Source organism: Ochotona princeps, chromosome 6 (genome assembly GCF_030435755.1).
Source record: "Ochotona princeps isolate mOchPri1 chromosome 6, mOchPri1.hap1, whole genome shotgun sequence".
Lineage (NCBI taxonomy): Eukaryota > Metazoa > Chordata > Mammalia > Lagomorpha > Ochotonidae > Ochotona > Ochotona princeps.
This window is the reverse complement of record NC_080837.1, coordinates 53,482,820-53,506,114: the sequence shown is the minus strand read 5'-3', so window position 1 is coordinate 53,506,114 and position 23,295 is coordinate 53,482,820. Positions and strand designations below refer to the sequence as shown.

At 41.9% G+C, this 23,295-nt stretch overlaps 1 protein-coding gene and 1 non-coding gene across 2 annotated transcripts; one reads left to right on the top strand and one right to left on the bottom strand.

Annotated features, from left to right (window-relative positions):
* Positions 1-13,314: 13,314 nt before the first annotated feature.
* LOC131480715 (U2 spliceosomal RNA) lies at positions 13,315-13,513 on the bottom strand. Its single transcript, XR_009245764.1, has one exon. It is a non-coding gene; the product is annotated as a U2 spliceosomal RNA (small nuclear RNA).
* Positions 13,514-18,315: 4,802 nt separating this feature from the next.
* On the top strand, positions 18,316-19,503 carry GPR33 (G protein-coupled receptor 33). Its single transcript, XM_004584935.3, has one exon. It carries the CDS (start codon positions 18,316-18,318, stop codon positions 19,336-19,338), a length of 1,023 nt encoding a protein of 340 aa, XP_004584992.2. The 3' UTR covers positions 19,339-19,503.
* The last annotated feature ends 3,792 nt before the right edge of the window (positions 19,504-23,295 follow it).

The following is a 23,295-nucleotide window of genomic DNA, read 5'->3' as shown; positions in this document are numbered from 1 at the left end:
TCCTGTGCCCACCGGGGAGATTCAGAAGAAGCTCCTGGCTTCCGACCAGCCCTGTTCCAGCTATTGCCATCATTAGGAAGTGAATCAGCAGATAAAAATCTCTGTCTCTCTCTCTCTTTCTCTCTCTCTCTCTCTCTCTCTGTAACTCTGACTTTAGATAAATAAATAAATCTTTTAAAATGGTAGGTTAGTTTATAAATTCTGAAACATTTACTTTTTTCTTTATTAGGCAAGTTTATTTGGTAAAGTCACAGTTTGAAGAAAACGAACTGCTGGTCAAGCGCAGAATGTGGGGTGTCACAGTTTTCAGAGAAGTCCCATCATTCTCCTGCTACGTGATTTCCTTGGGATCTCTCCAACCCGCAGCTCTCCAACAGCACGCAGGATGTACCAATGCCTTCTTTGAAATCAGATTTTACTACAATTAGAATGATTCATGGTTGGCATTTAAATCAGCTTTCAGATGTGTCAAAATTTTCAAAGCTTTTCTTGTTTCTCCCTCTAGTGGTCAATAACATTCATTAAAATGGAAAGCCATGTAAGATGATCTTAAACACAGATGAAAGGTAAGAATGAGCACTCAATTTTGTTGCAAATAAATGTGAAAGTTTTCTAAATCTGTGTCTCCTAATCTTAGAAGTGACTTATTTGGGATGCAGTTTCTTAACAAACCACACAAAACAACCTCTATCTTTATTCTTCTCAATAATGGATACTACTGTGTTATAACAATTATTTAGGTGGTAGGTATACAATTAAGAAAAATGTGACTTTCCAAATTCCTGATTTGGAAATATATTCATATAGTTGATAGTAAGCACAATATTAAGTTTCTTTTTTAAATGTTTCCTTAATTTGAAGCCCACCACCATCCAATTTGCATTGCTTCATTGATGTTCTATAAGGTTATACTTTTGACTGAAAAAAAAAGTTATTTTTAATTAGAAAAAATTTTAAATGTCATGGTACTTTGGGTAAGTGTTGAGATTCTAATGTATGTGAGATACAGACTGCTTAGAGGCATAATTAGGAAATTCTTATTTCAGAGTTGGAAGAATATGGTCTAATATTTCTGAAAAGAAAACCCATTTTGTTTTTTAAATGTTTTTATTAAAAGTGATACAAAGTAAATAATCTTAAACGGAACACTGTTAAACATTATAAAATGCTGGTCTGCTCTGCCGAGGTCTACAAACTAGTACTTTTCTTTAAGAAACTGGAAAGTCATTTTGTTAAAGACAAAAATGTACTTTGTCATTGAAACTAGGGCATTATTTTTTGAGACTTATTTATTTGAAAGGGAGAATAAGTAAAAAAGAGGAAGATACAGGGAATTAGATAGAGAGAGAGATAGGAGAGAGAGACAGATCTCCCATGTGCTAGCTCACCTCCCAGATGGCCCCAGAAGCTGGGACTGAGCCATATCCAAGCCAGAACCTTGAAATTTCATCATGTGAGCGCAGGTGCCCAAGCACTTGGGCCATGATCTGCTGCTTTTCCAGGCATATTAACAAGGAGTTGGATCACAACAGGGCAGACAAGACTTAAACAAGCACCTACAAAGGATGCCAGCATTGCAGATTGAGGCTTAACTCACTGTCCTGCAACACCAGCTCCAAAATTGGGACAGTTTTGAGAATTAAGGAGACACTATCAATAATATGGGACTACAGGCAAAAATTAAGACTCTCCTGGCCAAATTAGAACATTCAATTACTCTAATGATCTGTATTTTATTAAAAACTTAATTTAGGACCTGGCATGATAGTGTAGCAGTTAAAGTCCTCGCCTTGAACACGCCAGGATCCCATATGGGTGCCGGTTCTAGTCCCAACAACTCCGCTTCCCATCCAGCTCCCTGCTTGTGGCCTGGGAAGGCAGTGAGGATGGTCCAAAGTCTTGGAACCCTGCACCTGCCTGGGAGACCTGGAAGAGGCTCCTGGTTTCAGATTGGCTCAGCTCCAGTCATTGTGGCCACTTGGGGAGTGAACCAACGAACGGAAGATCTTCCTCTCTGTCTCTCCACCTCTTTGTATGTCTTCCTTTCCAATAAAAATAGATTAATTTTTTAAAAACTAAAAATTTGTTTTTTCCAAGATATATGTATTTATTTGAAAGACAATTACACAGACAGAAAGAAGGAAGAGACAGAATGAGAAAAAGATCTTATACCACTTCTTCACTCCCCAAATGGCTGCAACGGCTGGGGCTATGCCAAGCTGAAGTCAAGAGCTTAATCTAGGTCTCCCATGTGCGTACAAGGTCCCAAGCACTTGGACAATCTTCCACTGCTTTCCTAGGTCATTATCAGGGAGTTAGACCAAAAGCGAAACAGCCAAGTCTCAAACTTTAGCCCATTTAAGATGCTGGTATTGTAGGTGGTGGTAAAATCCATTCTGCCACAGTGTTGACCCCTGAAACATAATTTATTTCATATATTTAAAAGGCAAAACAAGCCAGGCATTGGGCATGGTGATGCACATGAGGCTTGGAATGCCCACACATCATATCAGAGTGCCTGCATTAGAAACTTGTCTTACTTCCAGTTCCAGCTGAAGCACATCTTGAGGTGTTCAGTGACTGCTTAAATGAGGGGGTGCCTGTCATCATGTGGGAGACCCAGCTGAGTTCCAGTCCAATCCTGGCTGTTGCAGGCTTTTGGGAGGATGAGTCAGAAGATGGAACTTATCTAGCTTTCAAATAAATTAAATCAAAACTAAAGTATAAAAATACAAGACAAAATGTAGCAATCCTTTTACTAAAGAGGCTATGGCTAGTGTTTTGTTTGCTTTTAACTAAGGTTGTTTTTTGGGAGATCACAAAAGAACCAAAGACATTTAACTATTGGAATCGTTTCATATGGCGACCAGGTTTTCCATTGCCCTGAGACATCCCCAGTTTCAAAACCAAAAAGGTCCACATCTCAAGAACCTGTCAGCCCCACACAGCCCAGGCCTGCTAGTTATGCTAATCCCTGATGGCTACATTTTAGCAAGGTGGCATCACTTCATTGATGTGAGAAGGGCACTCAAAGCAAACCTCTGTCTATTACCAGCCTCCACATAACAATCTTGCTTCTTGTCTAGGCTTTCTGTTTCACTCTTCATGGAAAAGAATTGTTTGTTTTTTTAAAAAAATGGTTGATTAAGTTCTTTCTTGACTAACCTTGACCCAGATCTCGCTTGTTTCCCACTTTCCCCTGGAGCACACTTTTATCCCAGGGACACCACTGACCATGACCTTGGTATCACAAACGCCTTGTGCCGTGTGTGTGTGTGTTGGGGGAGGGGGCAAGTAGCAGATGTATCCCTGGATCTTTATGTGCCACACAAAGACCTTTGATTTTTACCAGCTACATCAGTGTTTTATATAGACTTCATTTTCAGTGGTGACTTCATCCTTTACTAAGACTTGGCATGCAGGAAAGAAATGAAGAGAGATTTCATCCTCAAAAAGAGTCATTATATTAAGCAGTATCTTTAGGTGCATGATAGCAATCACAGATCAAGCTGACTGGAAAATTTTTATTAAAAGGAATATTCCTCAGTGTTAACTACAAGACGCTAAAACTACCTAGGTGAGTAATTTTTTCATTTCTAAGAGGAAGATTTTTAACAGGGGATATACATTTTTACTGAAAAGTAAAGCAAAAGCAACAAGCAATATTGGTTGTTAGGGAGAGTGGTCAGTGTGACAGCAACTCCCTGTGTGATGGAAGCTGATTTCTTCTGCAGTGAGGAACCTCTGTTTCATCCATTGATGGTCCAGCTACATCAACAGAACTGCGCTTTTTTCACCACAAACCACTGTTTCTCTTTTGTAGCACCGATCAGATGCAGAAACCAGAAATACAGGTCACCCTACTCTCCCTGTACCCCTTATGCCATTGAACCCTTCCTCCCCCCCCAGGAAATGCTTCTGAGCAATTTCTCATCAGCTCCACCCTGTCCTCATAGCACACAGCCTCCCCAGGTCACAATCACCTTTCACAATAGCCTCACGATCACTGCCCTCTAATTCACTCCTCGTCCTACAGCTACAATCACATACTTGGATATGGAGCTATGAGCTGAATGAAGCGTGTCCCGGCATCTGTGTGTTCAAGCCCCAATGCCTGTATTTCAGAATAGAACTGCATTTGGAGACAGTTCCTTCAAAGAAATGACTCAGTGAAATAAAGACATTACTGCAGGCCTTAATCCAATCTGACTGGAATCCTCAGAAGAAGAAGAAATATACAAAGCGAAAGAGGAACCAGGAGCTCATCCATGAGGGCTAAGACCTCAACAGGAGTGTAGGCAGGCTAAGGAAGGATGCCTCTAAGTGTATCACTCCTGCAACATCTTGACCTAGGACTTGGCAGCCACCAGAAGTGTGAGAAAACAAGTGTCTGATGTTTAGGCCTCACAATCTATGACAGTTTGATTTGGCAGCCTTGAAAGTTAATACAGATGGCATATTCCACTTCCCATCATCTTTAAAATGGAATACAATAGATTCGATGTGGTTAGAAAGCTCTCCCTGGATTGGTCCTGCACGTGTCTGCTGCTTTCTCCCTCCCCTTAGCTCTCTGCCCTCTGGCTGTACTGACCTGTTCTCAAACAAACCTGGAGCCTCCTCACAAGGTGTGCAGTCCTTTTGGTGCTTCTTTACCCTGCATCTAACATCCAGCCTGAGCTCAAATCTCACTTCCTCAGGGAAATCTCCCTAACTGCTTGGTCAAGGTCAAATCCCCCTTCACATCAATACACACAATTGCTATTATTTACTTCCTATTTACGATGTTTTCCACTAACTCAGAGGCTCTACAATGATTCAACCATTCCTGTCTGCATCACTTCTCCATTTACAGAGCCAGCAGAGTATTTGGCACATAGCATGCTCTCAATCAACACTCATTAATCTGACGCTATCTCTCTTAGTACTGTACAGCCACACATAACACCTATAGCTCAGCAGGAGGTATAATATACTGGAAGGATGGTTACCAACAGACTACGGTGTTCTAGGCTCTGCCCCATTGTCAGGCATGTGTCAGGCATCAGAAGATGTGTGGGAACCTGAGACTATCTGGGAGTGCTTCTATACATGGTATTTAGAGGGAAACCGTGAACTAGCTCACCCAAGGCTACAGTGCTTTGAACTGAAGCCAAGATCACTTATAAAATTAATTCTTGGAATGTTAAAGGGGGTATTTTAAAACTAGAAATACAGTAGGAGGAACATGTATTTTTAATTAGGAATCTGGAATGTTCCCCATGCTCTGATCTCACTGAAAAGAGATCCTAGAAAATGGAAGCACTCTCTCTCCAGCACCCCTTCCCTCTCTCTCTCTCTCTCTCTCTCTCTCTTTTTCTCTCTCTCTCTCTCTCTCTCCCCTCTCCCCCCTTAAGTAAAATAAAAACAAATCAATAAAAAATGCTAACAAAGGACTCCCAAGGTCAACATTGTGGCATAGCAAATTAAGCTCCCATTTGCAATGCCACCAGCGTTGCACATCAGAGCACCAGAGTTTCACCTGTTTCCATTCACCTACCTTGGAAGGCAGCAGAAAATGATCTAAGTGCATGGGCCCCTGTCATTCATGTGGGAGACCAGCAGGGAGTTCCAGGCTCCTGGCTTTGGCCTGGGCCAGATTTAATTATTGCAGCCATTTGGGGAGTGAACCACAAGATCAGAAGATGAACAATCTCTCTCTCTCTCTGTGTCTGTCTCTCCCATTCCCCCATCCCTCTGTCTTTCAGATAACCAAACAAGTATTTTTAAATAAATAAAATTAGGGTCAGTGCCATGCTGTAGTATATAAAACTTCCACCTGCAGTGCCAGCATCCCAGATGGGCACCGGTTTGAGTCCCAGCTGCTCCACTTCCAATCCAGCTTCCTGTTTATGGCCTGAGAAAGCAGTGAAGAATGACCCAGGTCTTCAGATCGCTGTCTTTAAAAAAAAAAAAAAAAGATTTATTTATTTTTATTGGAAAGGCAGATATACAGAGAGGAGAGACAGAGAGGAAGATCTTCTGTCCGATGATTCACTCCCCAAGAGGCCGCAATGACTGGAACTGAGCCAATCCAAAGCCAGGAGCCAGAAACCTCTTCCAGGTCTCCCGCACAGGTGCAGGGTCCCAAAGCCCTGGGCTGTCCTCGTCTACTTTCCCAGGCCACAAGCAGGGAGCTGGATGGGAAGTGGAGCTGCCGGGACTAGAACCAGCGCCTATATGGGATTCGGGCATGCAAGGCGAGGACTTAACCACTACACTATCACGCCAGGGGCCGGACCCCTGTCTTTACATGGGAGACCCAGAAGAAGCTGCTGGCTCCTGGCTTTGGATCAGTCTAGCTCCAGCCTATGCAGCCTGTTGGCAAGTGAACCAGTGGATAGAAGATTTCTCTTTTCTGTAAATATGTCTTTCAAATAAAACTTAACAAATCATTGACAATTTTAAATAAAATAAAGTTTAGGACTTCCATGAAAACCAACTTTTTGTTCTGAGGTGCCATCTTTTAAAAATTCCTTTCCTCTGGAGCCATGGCTTGTCAGATCTTGAGTCAGCACACTATACACTTTGTATAGACTTTTTATATACTGCAAACAATGACTGGCCATTCCTTCCAGCTTGTGAGGCCGCCCCACAGTATGCATTGCACACCTCTTCACGAGTTCACCTGTGGGCTTATAACTTAACCACCCACAGCTGAAACTTGTTTGACAGTTCACCCTTTACTGCTTCTGTCTTCCCTTCTTTTCAACCTTACCAGGTTTCCTTGGATCACTTCACAAATAAACCATTTGCCCTGTAACTTTTGTCTCAGGGCCAGCTTCTGGGGAACCTGAAATCAAGAAAATAATTGTTCTTACAGTTTTCACTCTCACACTTAACCAATCCATTCTCTAAACCTCAATACCAGCTAACTCTTTAAACTATTGCTATGACCATATCACTCCCTCCTTTCTTTCCTCTTTCCTCTTCCTTTCCTTCCTTCAACAGAGAGACTTCATTTGCCGGTTTGCTCTTGAATATTCACAACAATCAGGGCTGGGCTGAAGCCAAAGAGAGAAGCAGAGATTGGTCATCAGCACCTAGATGCAGCCAGGAGCCACAAACAGGAATCACATCCAGCTACTGTAATTCAGGACATGAAGATCATCTTGACCATTAGGCTAAACAACCATTCCTTTATCGGTTCTTGCTTATCACCTTTCCCGTTGCTCTTATGATACTGACCACCTTACATCCAATTTCTTAATGTCAATTCTAGTGACTGATTCACTGCTTAATTTCCTTTGCCACATTATTCTTTTTTTATTTACTTATTTTTACTGTAAAGGCAGATTTACAGAGAGGGAGGAAGAGACAGAAACAAAGATCTTCCATCCATTGGTTCACTCCCGAAATGGCTGCAATAGCTGAATTCAAAACCAGGAGCCAGGAGCTTCTTCTAGGTCTCCCATGTGGGTGCAGGGTCCCAAGGCTTTGGGCCATCCTCTACTGCCTTCCCAGGCCACAAGCAGGAAGTTGGATGGGAAGTGGAGCAATCGGGACACGAACCAGCGCCCATATGGGAGTCTCACAGTTGCAAGCCACTAAGCTACAGTCCCAGGCCCCGTTAGCCACATTCTAAAGACCTTGCCATCATGGAAAACTGCTGCACCTCAAAAATTTTAGGTTCTAATAACCATGCCTCAGACTCCTTTGCTCATACAAACACTCCCAATCTGCCTGCCCTAAGACATCCAGTCCCTCAAGTCCCCCAACTGACAGATCCATCATGTATTGTACAGCCCTGTTCCACCTAAGCCTCACCATCATTGCGTCTACTGCTATCTTGTCAGCACCTTCCGTTTGCCTCCCCTCCTGGTAGTGTCACCCTGAAAATCATCCTAGATATCTTCACAGTCTGCTTCTGTTTCTACCCCAGACTGGAATCAAATGGAACAAAATTAACTGCTCAGAATTTTAAGCTTGCATGATGGAGTGCAGCCTCCTTCCCAGGAGGACAGACCCACACATAAGTGCTCCCTAATCTAAAACAGACCCTTAATATCAGTCCGTAATTTTTATACATCTCATTACTTTCTCAGGCAACTCTAAACCTTCAGTACTCGCCAACATCCTACATCTGTTAACTCTCAGCAGATTATCCTGTTTCTTCATTGACAGAGAAACAAATCTATCCAAGATCTTAACATTTTCACTCCTGTACAAAGTCTTTCCCACCTGTGCTCCAAATCCCAACCCTATCTCCCTTGATACTGAACCTAAATCCAAGGCCTTTTATCATCAAGATCTAGGCCAACATCCTAGCCTCACTTGCTGCTTCCCCTCCAGGCACATCCTGTCTACTACAGCCCTGGGAATAGTATCGAAGCATGGGGCGGGGAGGAGGGGCGGATCTAGGGTTCATCGTAGTAGATCAGATCCAATAAGGCCACCTGCTGGAAACAGATTCCTAGGAGAGTCTCCTACACAAAACTGAATTCCTGTTTCCACAAATGCTGTCATAACTAGGAGCTCGTGTATCAGTTTGTTTTCTATTACCATAGCAAAATGGAGGTGAGAACTCAAGCCTCCCTTATGACCTGAGTTCCAACTGCTTCCTTACCTGCTTACTTCAATACAAACAGGAAGCTGGAGTTGTTGGTAGAGCTGGGACTCCAATATAGGCATTCTGATATGGGATGCAGGCATCCCAGAAAGGTGGCCTAAGCAATAGGCTAAGAGAGACCACCTCTTTTCTCCTGAGAATTAGCAAGGATATTATGAGAACTATTTCAACTCCTTTGAGGTCCAGGCCCCTCACTAATGATAGTTCCACTAAACTCCATCCTTTAAAGCTTCCACTGCCTCTGGAGACCAGCCTTTCCACACGTGAGCCCTTAGGGGATAAACCAAACCACATCCAAACCTCAGTGTCCTTTGAAGGAGGGAGAAGCCGAGCTATAAACTGTGGAATAAAGTTAAAAAGTTGTGAGGCAAGGATTCTAGCTAATGGAAAGCCACATTAGGAGAACAAGAACAAACAAGGGGTAGAAAGGAGTCATTATGGAGAAAAACAGAAATGCAGCAGGTATGTGAGGTCCAAGGTTATGCTCTTCCTCTTCACCAGAGAGTTGGTTTCTTTGTGTCACAGTAACCTCATTTAATTATCACTGCAGGAAGGCCTTTGGGGATCACACCCATAAAAAGCAGCCACTTAGTCACATCACATTTCCATGTGTTTTTTTTTAAAGATTTATTTATTTTTCTATTTACTTGAAAGGCAAAGTTACACATACCCCACAGATATCTACCTACTGCTGGTTCACTTCCCAAAAGGCTGCAACAGCAGTACCCTGAAACCCCACCCAGGTTTCCTGCGTGGGAGGCAGGAACCCAAGTACTTGCATCTTCTTACTCCACTAGCTAATGTTCCTCTTCTTTATGATTTCAGCTACTGATGTATTGCCCTTCCCTCCCTACTAGGATATAAGACTCATTAACACACAACTCTTTACTCTGTACCCTCAATGATAAGAACACTGCTTCAAACACATTAAAACTCAGCAAATAGTGCATGGATGAATTAAATCTCAAAAACACCTCATACTTTTTTTTACATTATGTTTTATTTAAGAGGTGAAGAGAAAGCACTGTCACCTACCAGTTCACTCCTCAAATGCCTGCAACAGCAGCTGACCCAGGCAGGGTGGAGAGCTGACAGTTCAGTCCGGGTCTCCCATGTGTGTGGCAAGGATACTACAACTTGAGCCATCCCTGCCACCTCCCAGTATCTGCATTAGCAGGAAACTGGAGTCAGAAGATGGTTATTGAACCCAGACACCCCAACGTGGGATGTGAGCATCTTAACCACTAACCTCACCTCCAGCATTGTTTTTAAAGATTTCCAGGTGATTTTGACTCCAGCCAGCCTGGAAACCACAGGGCTAATGACTACAATTTTGTTCCCCTATGCCAGGATGTGGAGAGTGGTGAGAAGGAAGTTTGAAATGTTTGAAGCTAGGCAGACCAATGAAACATTGCTCTTGTTGGCTATGCAAGTAAACATACTACTAATCTTGTTACATGCTATACATGGAAGCTCTACAATACACTGTCTCCAACGTCAAGGAAAATTAGTCTGAATCACGAACTTTATTCTCACCTCTTTTAAACACTACATGGCATGCAACAGATACTCACTAAGTGTTTCTTGAATTCCATTATTCCGAGATTGGCTCCAGCCCACTGAGCTTGCTGATGTTCTTGTCTATCACTTACATAATAGTGCACAGTTGATTTAATGCACTGCAGCAACAATGAACCACATATAGCACAGTGATTCCACATGATTATAATATAGCCTAGGTATGGAATAGGCTATCTTATTTAAGTTTGTGTAAGTGCACACTACGATGTTCACACAATCATGAAATCACCCAACAACACATATTTTGGAATGTACGCTCATGGTTAATCGAGGCATGAGTGTACTTACTATATGCCAGGTATTGTGTAAGTCCTTGTCTATAGTGTCACTTAATCCCCATAAATTGTTTCACACTTAAAATGATGGGCTGAGACTCAAAAAGGTTTTTCATGTATACACATATGTATATGCAGGATAATCAAGTTTGGATGTATACCAAGAGTTTTGTTTTCTATCCTATATTGTCTTGTATAATCAATATAATCTCCAAAAGTACCTCATTGTTTTTAGTGTATGTTACTTTTGTCTCAACTCCTTTATTAACTAATTATGTAGTATAGGACAAGATCTTAAACATATCAAGGAAATTATTCTCTTCACCTGCAAAATGGGAATTAGGTAAAATTAACTCACTATCTCTTTCAGCAGCACCATCTACTTCCATATTTCTACGTATTTCACACTGGTTGTATCATAACAGCATAAAACGGGGCCTGGTGAGGTAGCCTAGTAGCTAAAGTTCCCACCTTGCACGTGCCAGGATTCCATGTGAGCAATAATTCTAATCCCAGCAGCCCACTTTCCATCCAGCTGCATGCTTGTGGCCTGGGAAGGCAGTCAGGGACAGCCCTAAGCCTTGGGACCCTGTACCTATACGGAGACCTGGAAAAGACCCTGGGCTCCTGGCTTCAGATTGGCTTAGCTCTGGCAATTGCGGCCACTTAGGGAGTGAATCAGCAGACATAAGATCTTCCTCTCTGTCTCTCCTCCTCTCTGAATATCTGACTTTCTGATAAAAAAAATTTTTTTAAATCTTTTTTAAAGGCACAAAACACTTTCCATTTCCGTAGTTCTTTCCTTGAAATCGCCTGACTTCATTTGAAATGAAAAGTGAACTGAACAGAGGAACATCACAAAGCCACAGAAGTTCCTTTCTCAAGTGCAGCTGTGCAGTTCCTGCCAGTTAGTATGGTGAGTTCAATTACCTGTGGGAGGAAATACTGGCTAATTCGAGTGTTGCATGGAAAAATTCAAAAGCAGCCACTGACAGTGGTACACACCCTAGTGCATGTTCTGGGGGGAAGAGGGAGGAATGAAGCACTGCTCCCTGTTGTATTTGTTATTTCTGAATGTTATTCATTGTAGAATTGAGAAATACAGAGGGGGAAAGGAGGAAGAGCTTCATCCAAATCCGTCCCTCCTTTTTTTTTTTTTTTTTTTAATTTTTTTTCTTTTTATTGTATTGTTGTTGACAATCTTTACATATTTAATTACAGTTAAAGGAAAAAGAAGAAAAAAAGAAAAAAAAGGTTCAGGGGGATAGGAAAGTGGGCAATGCCATTATGTCTTCCTTTTTAATCAGTGAAGAACTGTAGGAAGAAGCCTTTGGCTCTCCTCTTGGTGAAAACCTGAGTGATTCATTCACTCAGCGTCTCTATACTCAGCTTGCTAATCTTCAAAATGAGCAGTTTGGGATCAAATAATCCATGTTGATTCTGAATCTGTAAATTAAACCAAAGGGGATGGAAACATAGCAAGAACCGCTTTTAAAATGCAGTAACAGGGCCAGCATTGTGGCATATGGGTTCATCAGCCACTTGCAATGCTAGCTTCCCATATGGGAGTGCCAGTTCAAGTTTGCCTTCCATTGCTGCTCCCTGCTAATTCACCTGGAAAGTCAGTGAAAGATGGCACAAGTACTGGGGTTCCTGCAACCCAAGTGAGAGATGTGAAAGGATTTCCTGGCTCCTGGCTTTGGCCTGGCCCAGCCGCAACTGCTGCAGCCATTTGGAAGTGAACCAGCAAATGGAAGGTATTTCTCTCTCTCTCTCTCTGCCTTCCTCTCCCACCCCCATCACTCTGCTTTTCAACTAACTAAGAAAAAAATTTAATGCAGTACCCAATATGAAAAAGTTATTTCCAACTTGCAAAGAATATCAATTATTAGGATGAATGTCAGACAAATGAAGTAAGAGCTAAACTCTGAGCCTATGTTTGGTAAAACTACAGTCAAGTTTTAAAACTCTATCACAGATAACAGTTTTGATTCCTCAGCTCTTCCCCACAGAAGCTACACAATGGTTTGGATGATTCTGCCCATTAACAGTAAAGAAATGAACCGTAAAGCAAGAAGAAAAGAAATCGGAGTACTGAGGTCAGCAGGAGGAGGTTCCAGGAGCCTTTCAGAGACGGATCAGTGAGGCACCCAGAACATGCAGGGCTGTCAGTAATGGTTCCTAAGTGCGTTACCTGTGTGGCAGGGTTTCATATAATGAGCTCACCTTCTAGGATGTGTTCACCATCTCTACATTTTTTCCAGCCATTCTCCACAATTGTGCAAATGCAGATCATTCTGCCTGTCAGTCCTCATTTTGTCAAACTAAATAACACAAATCCTGGCCCTGTCCTCACACATTGCATTTTAATGTGAAATTCAATTTTTTCATACATTCCCTTTTAACGTGAAATTCACTGTTGAAGTTTTTCTTTATAAGCATTTTCACTCCAGCAAGCTTAAGTAGCTCATTTCTATTTTTGTCCATGCCCAATATTTAACACTTCCTTATGTACCAACACCAACCATCCATGTACTAAGAAATACAAGAATTGAGACAAACTGGATGCCTGGTGGTATGACCCAATGTAAGAAGGTAATTTCTGGGCCCAGCATGGTATCCTAGTGGTTAAAAGTCCTTGCTTTGCATCTGCTGGGATGCCATGTGGATGTCAGTTCATGTCCCAGCTGTTCCATTTCCCATCCAACTTCCTGCTTGTGATCATGGAAAGCAGCAGAGAATGGCCCAAAGCCTTGGGACCCCTGCACCCACATGGGAAACCTGGAAGAAGCTCCTGGCTCCTGGCTTCGGATTGGTTCTGCTCCAGCCATTGTGGCCACTTGGGTAGTGAACCAGTGGATGAAAGACCTTTCTGTCTGTCCGTCTCTCTGTAAATCTGCCTTTCCAATAAAAATAAATAAATCTTTTTTTAAAAAAATAATGTTTACATAGTCAATCAGAGTGAGGAGGATCTAGGGCTAGGGAGAACTGGGTATGATCATTGTTTCCAAACTTTCTACACTTGATCTTAGCCAAAAGGCCGAGAAGCGATATTGTTTCCAAACTTTCTATATATTCCTTCCATTTCTGGGGGCAGGGGAAAGATAAGGGGACAAGCCATACCCAACCTTTCCACCATCCCAGTACCTAAGGATGGGGTAAGACCAGCAGATATCAAACCAGGGTCACAATGGCACATGTTCCAAAGGTTATGCCCAGGTGGATATGTAGTTTCAAAATGTTGTGGACCTTGCTGATCTATGGATGAGAAATCCCTTCCAATGTCCATTGGCTGACACCATTGGTCTAGTAGTATCCAATTGCCCAGATATTTGGTGTTATTGTTTGGCTGGGGTTGTTGTCCATATATTCTGTTCTCCATTCTCTGCTATGGTACCAGATGTCCTCTGCAGGCCCCAATGAGCTACCATGTCCTCCATATGCACCATGGTCTGCCTTCCAGTACTCCATCCTTTACACTGACGAAGACCAGTTCTTCTAGGTGGGCTCATGGACCTGAGCTAGGCAACCTGGGCCATGCTGGACCTCGCACCCTGGGGCTCACAGACCCGGCCCCCACCACGCAGGCAGGCTTGGTGACCTGGACCAGGAGACCCAGGCCCCTCTCTGCTCCCCACGCCTGTGGCTCATAGATCTAGCACCTACTGCACAGGCGGATCCAACAACCTAAGCCAGGAGACCCAGGTCCCACTGGACCCCCCATCCCCAGGGCTCACAGACCTGACACCTACTACGTAGGTAGGCCCTAGCACCTGTGCCTGACGATCCAAGGCCAAGCCAGATCCCTCCACCCTTGAGGCTCACAGGCCCAGCACCCACAGGGCAGGTTGGCCCATAGCCCCAGACCATGTGACCCAGGACCCACCAAACCTCTCACCCCTGAAACTCATCGTCCCATCCCCCACCATGCAGGCAGGCTCGGTGACCTGAACCAGGAGACCCAGGTCCAGGCCCCTCCTGGACCTCACTCCTGGGGCTCACAGATCTAGCTCCCACCACATAGGCAGGCCCAAGGACCTGGGCCAGGAGACTCAGGATCCACTGAACCTTCTCTCCCGTGGGGCTCACAGACCTGACACCCACTACATAGGTGGACCCTAGGATCTGGACCAGGAGACCCAGGGCCAAGCTTTGTTTATAAAATACTTAAGTTATCCTTTCCAAATAGGGAAATAATTTGAAGAAGTACTCATATCTCTCCCTCCACCCCTTAAACACTGCTTTACACAGAAAAAAAAAAAAAGAACAGGAAGATATTGCTGGATATTTAAATAGTACGTTCAGGGTTGGAAACAGCCTCAGCAAGAAATGAAGGTCAAGTGCCAGTGATTTTTGTCCCTGTCCATAGAAGACTGATGATTTACAGTCACTTTGGCCTGCTCCAGACCTTCCTGGCGTGACATTACCCCAAGGTAAGAGTCCATGGACCAGTGGGTTTATTTTAATGCTTTTATCATCTGAAGAGACTAGGCTTGCATCAGATAGGCTTCCTGAAGTTTTCATGTTCCAGAACAGTCCCTCAGTGTCTCCACTGAGGAAGTGGAGTCTCTTGCCACCCTCATATGCCAGTTGGACATTTACCATCAGAGCCACAAAGAAGATGTAAATTTCAGAGTTCTGTCCAAGTAGATTTCAGAACATTTAAATTATTCTGAAAATCCCTGGAAATATTCTAGATTTCAGTATAGATGCTTTGGGGAAGAAAGAAAAGTAACCCGTGGTATTGAAAGCAAAATGAGCCCCTTGTTGGCCTTATTAAGACAAGTTGAACAAAACAGTAGATCAAACAAAATTGAACACTGTGTGCCATGAAAGGCACATTATCTCATTTAGACCTCATTAAAACATGGGGTTTTAGAACTAGAAAAGGCTTGAAGAGGTAAATGTCAAAGATAGCAAGTAAACCCAGGACTGTGGGGTGCCAGAACCTGAACATTAACTCATATTCAAGCACTTTAAACATATTTTAAAACAGGAATAAGGAAGAAAGATTCTCCCGAATATGTGTAATAAATCAAAATTCCTAGGAAACTTAATGATATTCAGAGAAGTTTTACTTGGATTCTGTCCAACTCTTACGTTAGTTTCAGATGCCTGTCCAGAGCTTTGTCACAGAATGTTTTTAATTAAAACCTTTCTTATAGCTAAGTTTCTCATACGCACTTACCAAATGAGACCACACACACACACAAAGCACAGACACACAAATATCATAGCTACTCACATTCCACAGATAAGCACACAAAGACCACAGACTCCACATACCACACACACACACCCACAGAGATCACACAAATATACCACTGACAAAGAGACACAGACCACACATTCAACTCCCTGCACCTATTCCATGGATGAAAACACTCACCACAGAGACCCATCAATAAACCACAAGATGCACAGAAAGACCACAGGCACATATACACAGACATGCACACACAGGTATACACACAGCACTGAAACTTCTCCTCGGGATTCTGTTTCTCCTTTTCCACTCAAGCCCCAATATCTATCCAGTTTTCACCACATTCATAATCTCATTCACAGCTCAACTCGTGCTGCTGATCATTTCTCTCCTTTCCATTCCATTCTAAATAGGAGCACAAAGTCTTCTTCTCTGCTTCTCTAGAACCAGTTCCAACACAAGACAGGAAGGAGATGAGCTACACCAAGGCAGAGCAAAGAAATTAAAATTCCAAATTGAACCTTCCTATGTTTCAATGCCCTGCGTCTTTTCTGCTTTTTAGATTATCTAATTGACCCTCTCTCCCCCTGAGGTCCCCTACCTTCCTCCTGGATTTTCCACATCTCCTCTCTCAAGGCCATACTCACTTCTCCCTCTTCCTCGGGACCCAAGACCTGCACGCAAACCCTTTCTCAACTTCTCACTTTCACTTGCCATGGCCTAGTGATTCCATTCCCTTCAGATTCCACATTTACTCCCAAAGTAGACTACTAAGGTGTTTTTCTGAAGACCATTTTTCTACCTTAGAGAAAGGTGATTCGAGTCCTTTAGAAGGCAAAATTAGCTAAAGGCAGTTGCAAGAATTTTTAAATTATGTATTTGTTATCCATTTAAGTGTGACAGCAAGGAGATTCCCCGTCTGTGGGTTCACTCTCTAAATGCCTATGACAGGAAGCCAGAAACAATCCAGGTTTCCCATTTAGATGACAGGAACCCAATCACTTCAGCCATGGACACTGCTAGGAAGCTGGAGTAAGAAGTGAAATCAAATTAGTGAAAATCCCTGGAAATTCCCATGGATGGGACACAGGCATCCTAACCTTCATCTTAATCACTGGCCAAACACACTGGTTTTAAAAACTATTTTATTCTCTGTGTAGTTGTAGAATGTTTTGTCCAGTGAGGGAAAAAAATCATTAGCAATTTCCACTTCTCTATCCAACTTATTGAAAATCAATTTGCTTATATAACTATTATAATAGTTATTTTCCAGAATATTCTCAGGCTTATATTTTTCATACTTTAAGAACCGTTATCTCCAACAAATTGGATATTTTTTAGGTTATCAAATACTCTGATTCATAAAGTACCATCAAAACACCGCAGAGGAATCATCAAAATAGATGAAACAATGGCAAGGGTTCTGACGTGATGCAATGGAGGCATGGTGGGAGGTGTTGATAGATAAGACATGTTGACCATTTGAAAGCCCCACTTTCTACTCTAATTAAAGATTTCCATTATATGCTTTTTGAGGGAAGAACTGTTCTTATGGCCATCTCCTGGCACATGAAAAATACTGGGTAAATGTGAACTCTTTAACTTTTCTCTCCTTCATTTACCACATAAGAAAGAACTATCAGTAAAATCCTGCAGAGCACTGATTTCTCCTTGTTGATGGTTCTGAAAGCACCTCAAAAGCTCATAGTGCCCTAGGATTCCTGTATGAATGTGGGTGCTTTCTACCACATGTCTAGTACTAGACTACTAAGTAGTAATGCTTACTAAATATAGCTAGCATATGAAGGAAATCTAATTTAGTAGTCCATGATTATAATTTGCAACAGCTGCTGGTTTTTTGGTTCTTTTTTTTCTTTATTTTTGGTTCATTTCATTAATAACATTGCCCTGTGTCTTAGTCAAGTACAACTAATCCTATGTTGCCATATTTAAGACCAGCCCAAGAGAGATCAAACTTCTGTTAAACATTCAAGTGGATTTCTACCAACCTAAATACATTTGTTAAGACTTGTCAAAATGTTGCCTTTTCTTTCATTTGCATTTCATTTCATCTGTAACATTGCTCTTTCTGATGTTCAAATTAATCTGATCTTAACTTCTCATGCAACATCAAAGTATAGACCTTATGAAAATATTTGATTGGTATTCTTGTAGGAAGATCATGTTTGCCACTTATAGAATGTTGTCATTTAGGGGCCTGGCATGCTAGCCTAGTGGCTAAAGTCCTCACCTTGCATACACCAGGATCCCATATGGAACCAGTTCTAATCCTGGCGGTGGTCCCCTTCCCATCCAGCTCCTGCTTGTGACCTGGTGAAGCAACAAAGGATGGCCCAAAGCCTTGGGACCTTGCACCCACGTGGGAGACCCGGAAGAAGTTCTAGGTCCTGGCTTCAAATCAGCTCAGCTTCAGCTATTGCAGCCACTTGGGGAGTGAATCAGCAAACAGACAATCTTCCTGTCTCTCCTCCTCACTGTATATCTGACTTTCCAATAAAAATAAATAAATCTTTAAAAGAATGTTATCATTCAGACTATTGCCATGCAAAGCAATCATTTTAGGTTTTTTTGCTTTTTGCTTTTTATTATTGTTGTTTTCATTGTTTTATTTTATTCCACAGGAAACTATGGATCTGATCAACACTACGGATTACTTGGTTGATGACTTTGCAGTAGTAAGAAACGGCACTCACTTCACAGTTCCTGCCAGTAAACTTGTCACTGTCCTTCCTTTATTCATGACATTTATAATTGGTGTCATCACCAATGGCCTCTATCTGTGGGTGCTAAAATTCAAAATGAAAAAGTCGGTCAATACACTCTTATTTTTTCATCTCATTCTCTCATATTTTATTTCAACATCGGTTTTGCCCTTTATAGCCACGTCCTTTCTTCAGGACAATCACTGGATCTTCGGAACTGCCTTGTGCAAGATCTGCAACAGCACTTTGACTGTGGGGATGTTCGCCTCGGTGCTGTTCCTCTCAGCCATCAGTCTTGACCGTTATCTTCTCACACTTCACCCAGTGTGGTCCCAACAGCACCGAACCTCACGCTGGGCTTTCGGCATCATCCTGGCTGTATGGATCTCTGCTGTGACCTTCAGTGTGCCCTATTTAGTTTTTAGGGAGACATACCATGACCAGCAAGGAAAAGTGATCTGCAGAAATAATTATGCTGTGTCTACCGACTGGGAAAGCGGAGAGCTGCAGACATTAAGGCAAAGGATTCATGCCGCCTGTTTCATCAGCCGCTTCATACTGGCCTTCCTTCTGCCTTTCTTCTTCATCATCTTTTGTTACCAAAGAGTAGCTTGCAAGATGAAAGAGAGGGGCCTCTTTAAGTCCAGCAAACCCTTCAAAGTCATGATGACTGCTGTTATCTCTTTCTTTATGTGTTGGATGCCTTACCATGTACATCAGGGTTTAATTCTCACCAAGCAGCAGCCACCACTTACAGAGGTGACTCTGACTCTCACAGTGGTGACCACTTCCTTCAATGCTGTCTTTTCTCCCATCCTTTATCTATTTAGTGGAGAGAACTTCAAAAATGTTTTTAAGAAATCGATTCTTACTCTGTTTGAGTCAACATTCACTGAGGATGCTTCTGCAGAAAGAACACAAAACCTACACTCAGGAGACATAATTTAAATTCTGAATTCTCCAGCAAACCTAGACTGTCAGTTACACCACCAGATACCTGTCCTTTGCTGTTATATACTGTGTTCCCTATATTAGAGAAACGTCAAGATTGTACTATAGTTAGATCTGTGAATATTAAAACAGCGGAGACAAAACAATAGGTCATACCACAAATGTGACTGTGTGATTTTTTATTATGATAAAGTACATATAACATAAAATTTGCCAATCTTCATGTATGTTTCAGTGGAATTTAGTATATTTAATGCTGTTTTAAAATTTTTCATTGTTCCAAAAAGAAACTACAGCCAATAAGCAATGATTTCCCATTTCTTCTCTCAACAAGAAGACACATTATTCTAATTTACTTTGTGTCTATTAAATTGCCTTTGTAAATATTTCATATAAGCAAAATCATACAAAATCAATCCTAGAAAATAAATAAACAGGGCCAGGCGCGGTGGCCTAGCAGCTAAACTCCTTGCTTGAACACGGCAGGATCCCATATAGGCGCCGGTTCTATCCAGGCAACCCCACTTCCCATCCAGCTCCCTGCTTGTGGTGTGGGAAAGCAGTCGAGGATGTCCCAAATCCTTGGGACCTTGCACCCGCGTGGAGACCTGGAAGAGCTCCTGGCTCCTGGGCTTCAGCACCAGCCATTGCAGTCACTTAGGGAGTGAACCATCAGACGAAAGATCTTTCTCTCCTCCTCTCCGTATATCTGACTTTGCAATAAAAATAAATCAATCTTCTTAAAAAATAAACAACTTTTTAAAGTTGTTTTAAAAAATTGCATTCATGGGCCAGCAACAAGGTCTAGTAGGCTAAGCTTCCACCTTGACATCTCATATGGGTACCAGAGTTCATATTCCAACTGCGTCACCTCTTATCCAGCTCCTTGTTTATTGGCTGGGAAAACAGCAAAGGATGGCTCAAGTCCTTGGGTCATTGCACCCATGAGGTAGACCCAGAAGAAGCTCCTGGCATCAGACCAGCTTAGTTCTAGCCATGAGACCATTAGAGAGTGAACCGCCAGATGGAGGATCTCTCTCCCTTTCTCTGTAACTCTACCTTTCAAATAAAAATAAAAACAAATACATCCTTTAAGAAGTTTCATCCAGTTTGTAATATGTATCACAATTTCATTCCTTTTCTTGGCTGAATTATATTCCATTTTATGTTTATACCACATTTTAAAAATTAACTCACCTACTGATGCACACTTGAATTGTTTGGCTACTATGTTAAACTCTTTCAGGAACTATCAAACTTTTGAGTTTACACTATGTTATATTCCAACCAGCAATATAAAAACTAAAAACTATTAGCTGTGTAACATCCTCAGCAAAGCTTGTTGCTTTCCTTGTTTGAATTGTTACTCTATTAGATTGAACTAGTACATATGTGATTCTAGCTAGGATATCAATTTTCAAATCTCAATAGTACTTGTGTATTTAAATTTTCTATCACAGAATCATTTATAAAACAGATCTTGAACTCTTTCTTTGCTTAACACCAAAATAACATGAGGATGACAAGACATTCATCTTGTCATATTCATTTGAAGCATACACTTACACTTTTATGTTATAAAGATATCTTAAATGTCTCTTTTTAATACCTATAGACTAAGCTATCTCTGAAATACTGGACTAAGACAGCTATAATGTTTAAGAATCTCCCAATATTGGGCCAGCACTATGGCACAATGGATTAAGTTGCCATCTGCTGCTACAGCACCCCCAAATCACCAGTTCGGGTCCCAGCTGCTCCAGTTTCTAGCCAGCTCCCGGCTAACATACCATCTTCTGGCTCATTCTCCAGATAGTTACAATGGCCAAAGCCAAGAGCTTCACCCAGCTCTTTCATGTAAGTAGCAGATATCCAAGCACTTAGGCCAAGCACTTCTGGTTTCCCAGCACAGTAGCATGGAGCCGAATTGAAAGTGGAATAGCCAGGACATGAACCAGAGTTGCCCCAGACTAATTTTAAATTGAAATTTTTATATGGTTTATAAGTGATGTCATAAATTTCCAAATAACCCTTGGCAGACAAACGTTTCCCCATCCTGCCCAAGATTGATGATGTTAATTCCAAATTACAGAAAGATAGGGAGATTAATCTTCCTGATTCGTTTCTACTGAGAGAAGGCAACAGGGGGAGGGGAATGCTCTAGAAATCCTGTGAATTGATGTGTCTGTCATTAAGACTTCCCCGGCACCTACATGCTTGTTCTCTTTTGAGTATGACAAAAAGTTAGGATGACTGAAAACTCACCCCTGTCAAGCTTTTTGAGCCTAGTTACTCTCCTTGGGATGGAGAGACGGGGTTAGTGGCTGGCCTGTGGCTCCCAAGGGGCTTTCCTAGCCTCCCCACAGCCCTTGGGGTCCTGACAAGCCCAACCGGAGCTCTGTCATGCCAGACTCAGGAAGGAATTGTCCTTTGAAAACCTCACAACCACAGAGAGTGCCTTTTGTTTGCCTCCTAAGACCTCTATAGTAACAAATGAAGAACAGTTTCTGGTTTGGGCGAATTTTGAGGGTTTTGGTATTTTTCACCCCCCAGTTGTATGCTGTTGTTCCTTGTAGCTGTCTTTGTACGCTTTGAGATTTTTTTTATGAGGCCTATTTGAGTGTCCATGTCTAGGAATTTCTTTCATCTTTCCATAGATTGTAAACTCCTTATGGACAAAAAGAAACCCAAGAATTTTTTCTAAAGTATAATACACTTCTGCTCTCTGATAAAAGATAAACAAAAACCAAATATAGGAATACAATATATAAAGTACTATACAAAATATAAGCTATTAAGTTTTTTAAAAAGAAATCATTTTAAGAACATATAGACTTAAGGAAATTTCCTCTAAATATATTTTTAACCTCCAATCAAGATATGGTTAATTTTTTATTAAACCACCTCAGTCAATTTTTCTTGATCTCATCAACTCCTCACAAATTCTCAGGACATAGGAGGTTTTATGAGCAAAGGATGAGCGGTTTTGCTTTGGAGGAGCTGCTAAAGGGAATCGGTGTTTCCAAACAATGTGCTTATTAGCGTCCAATTATGTAAACCTGCTTTGCTATAACTGAAAACAGCCATAGTTGGAACGGGTTTTCAACACCAGTCCTAGTGCTTTCTTCACAAAACAGCTCTTTGTTTGGACCAGATAAATAGGCTGGCCAGCTGTGGACATGTGAAAGGGTGAAGGTGAAAGGTAGGAAGGCAGGGCACACCTGACTCCATAACCGTGAGGGACCAGGAGAGTCATTGTTTCCTTGAGTGGTGTGTACACCTGGCTCAGGCGACCTCTGCAGGTGCAGTAGGAATGAGATAGTTTCTATCCTTACAGAGCCTAAATGTCTAGCATAATGGTTCCAAATTTGGCTCCAAGTTATAATTGTCAGGGATACTTTTTGAAAAACATTCCAGTGGTTACACCTCAACCAAGCAAAATAAAACAACAATCTCCAGAACAAGGACCCCGGAATTGCTATCTTTTAACAGCTTTCAGACTAACTCTAACTACAACCAGGAAGCCCCAAAACAGAAAACTTTGATTTTAGGGAAGCGAAAAAAAACATCAAAAGGTAATTATAGTACAAAAGAGTAAGATTAATGTTCCAGAAAACAGGCAAATGCCTCCAAACAATCCTTCATCAGGAAAAAAAAAAAAGTTTTCTTTGGTAAAAGACAACCTAAGTCACACAGAATGGTGTCTGGCAGATAAAAAATAATTCAACTGGAAAAACAGGCATACACTGCATAAAAAAAAATAGCATTACATGCACTTCAATATTCAAAGGAATTATCTACTGGTCGGGTTAAAATGTTGATGTTACACCATGCTGTAGCAAGTAAAGCCATTGCCTGCAGTGCCAGCATTCTCCACTGCCCAACCAGCTCGCTGCTAATGACCTGGGGAAACAGCAGACCATGACCCAACTGCTTGCAGCCACGTGAGAAACC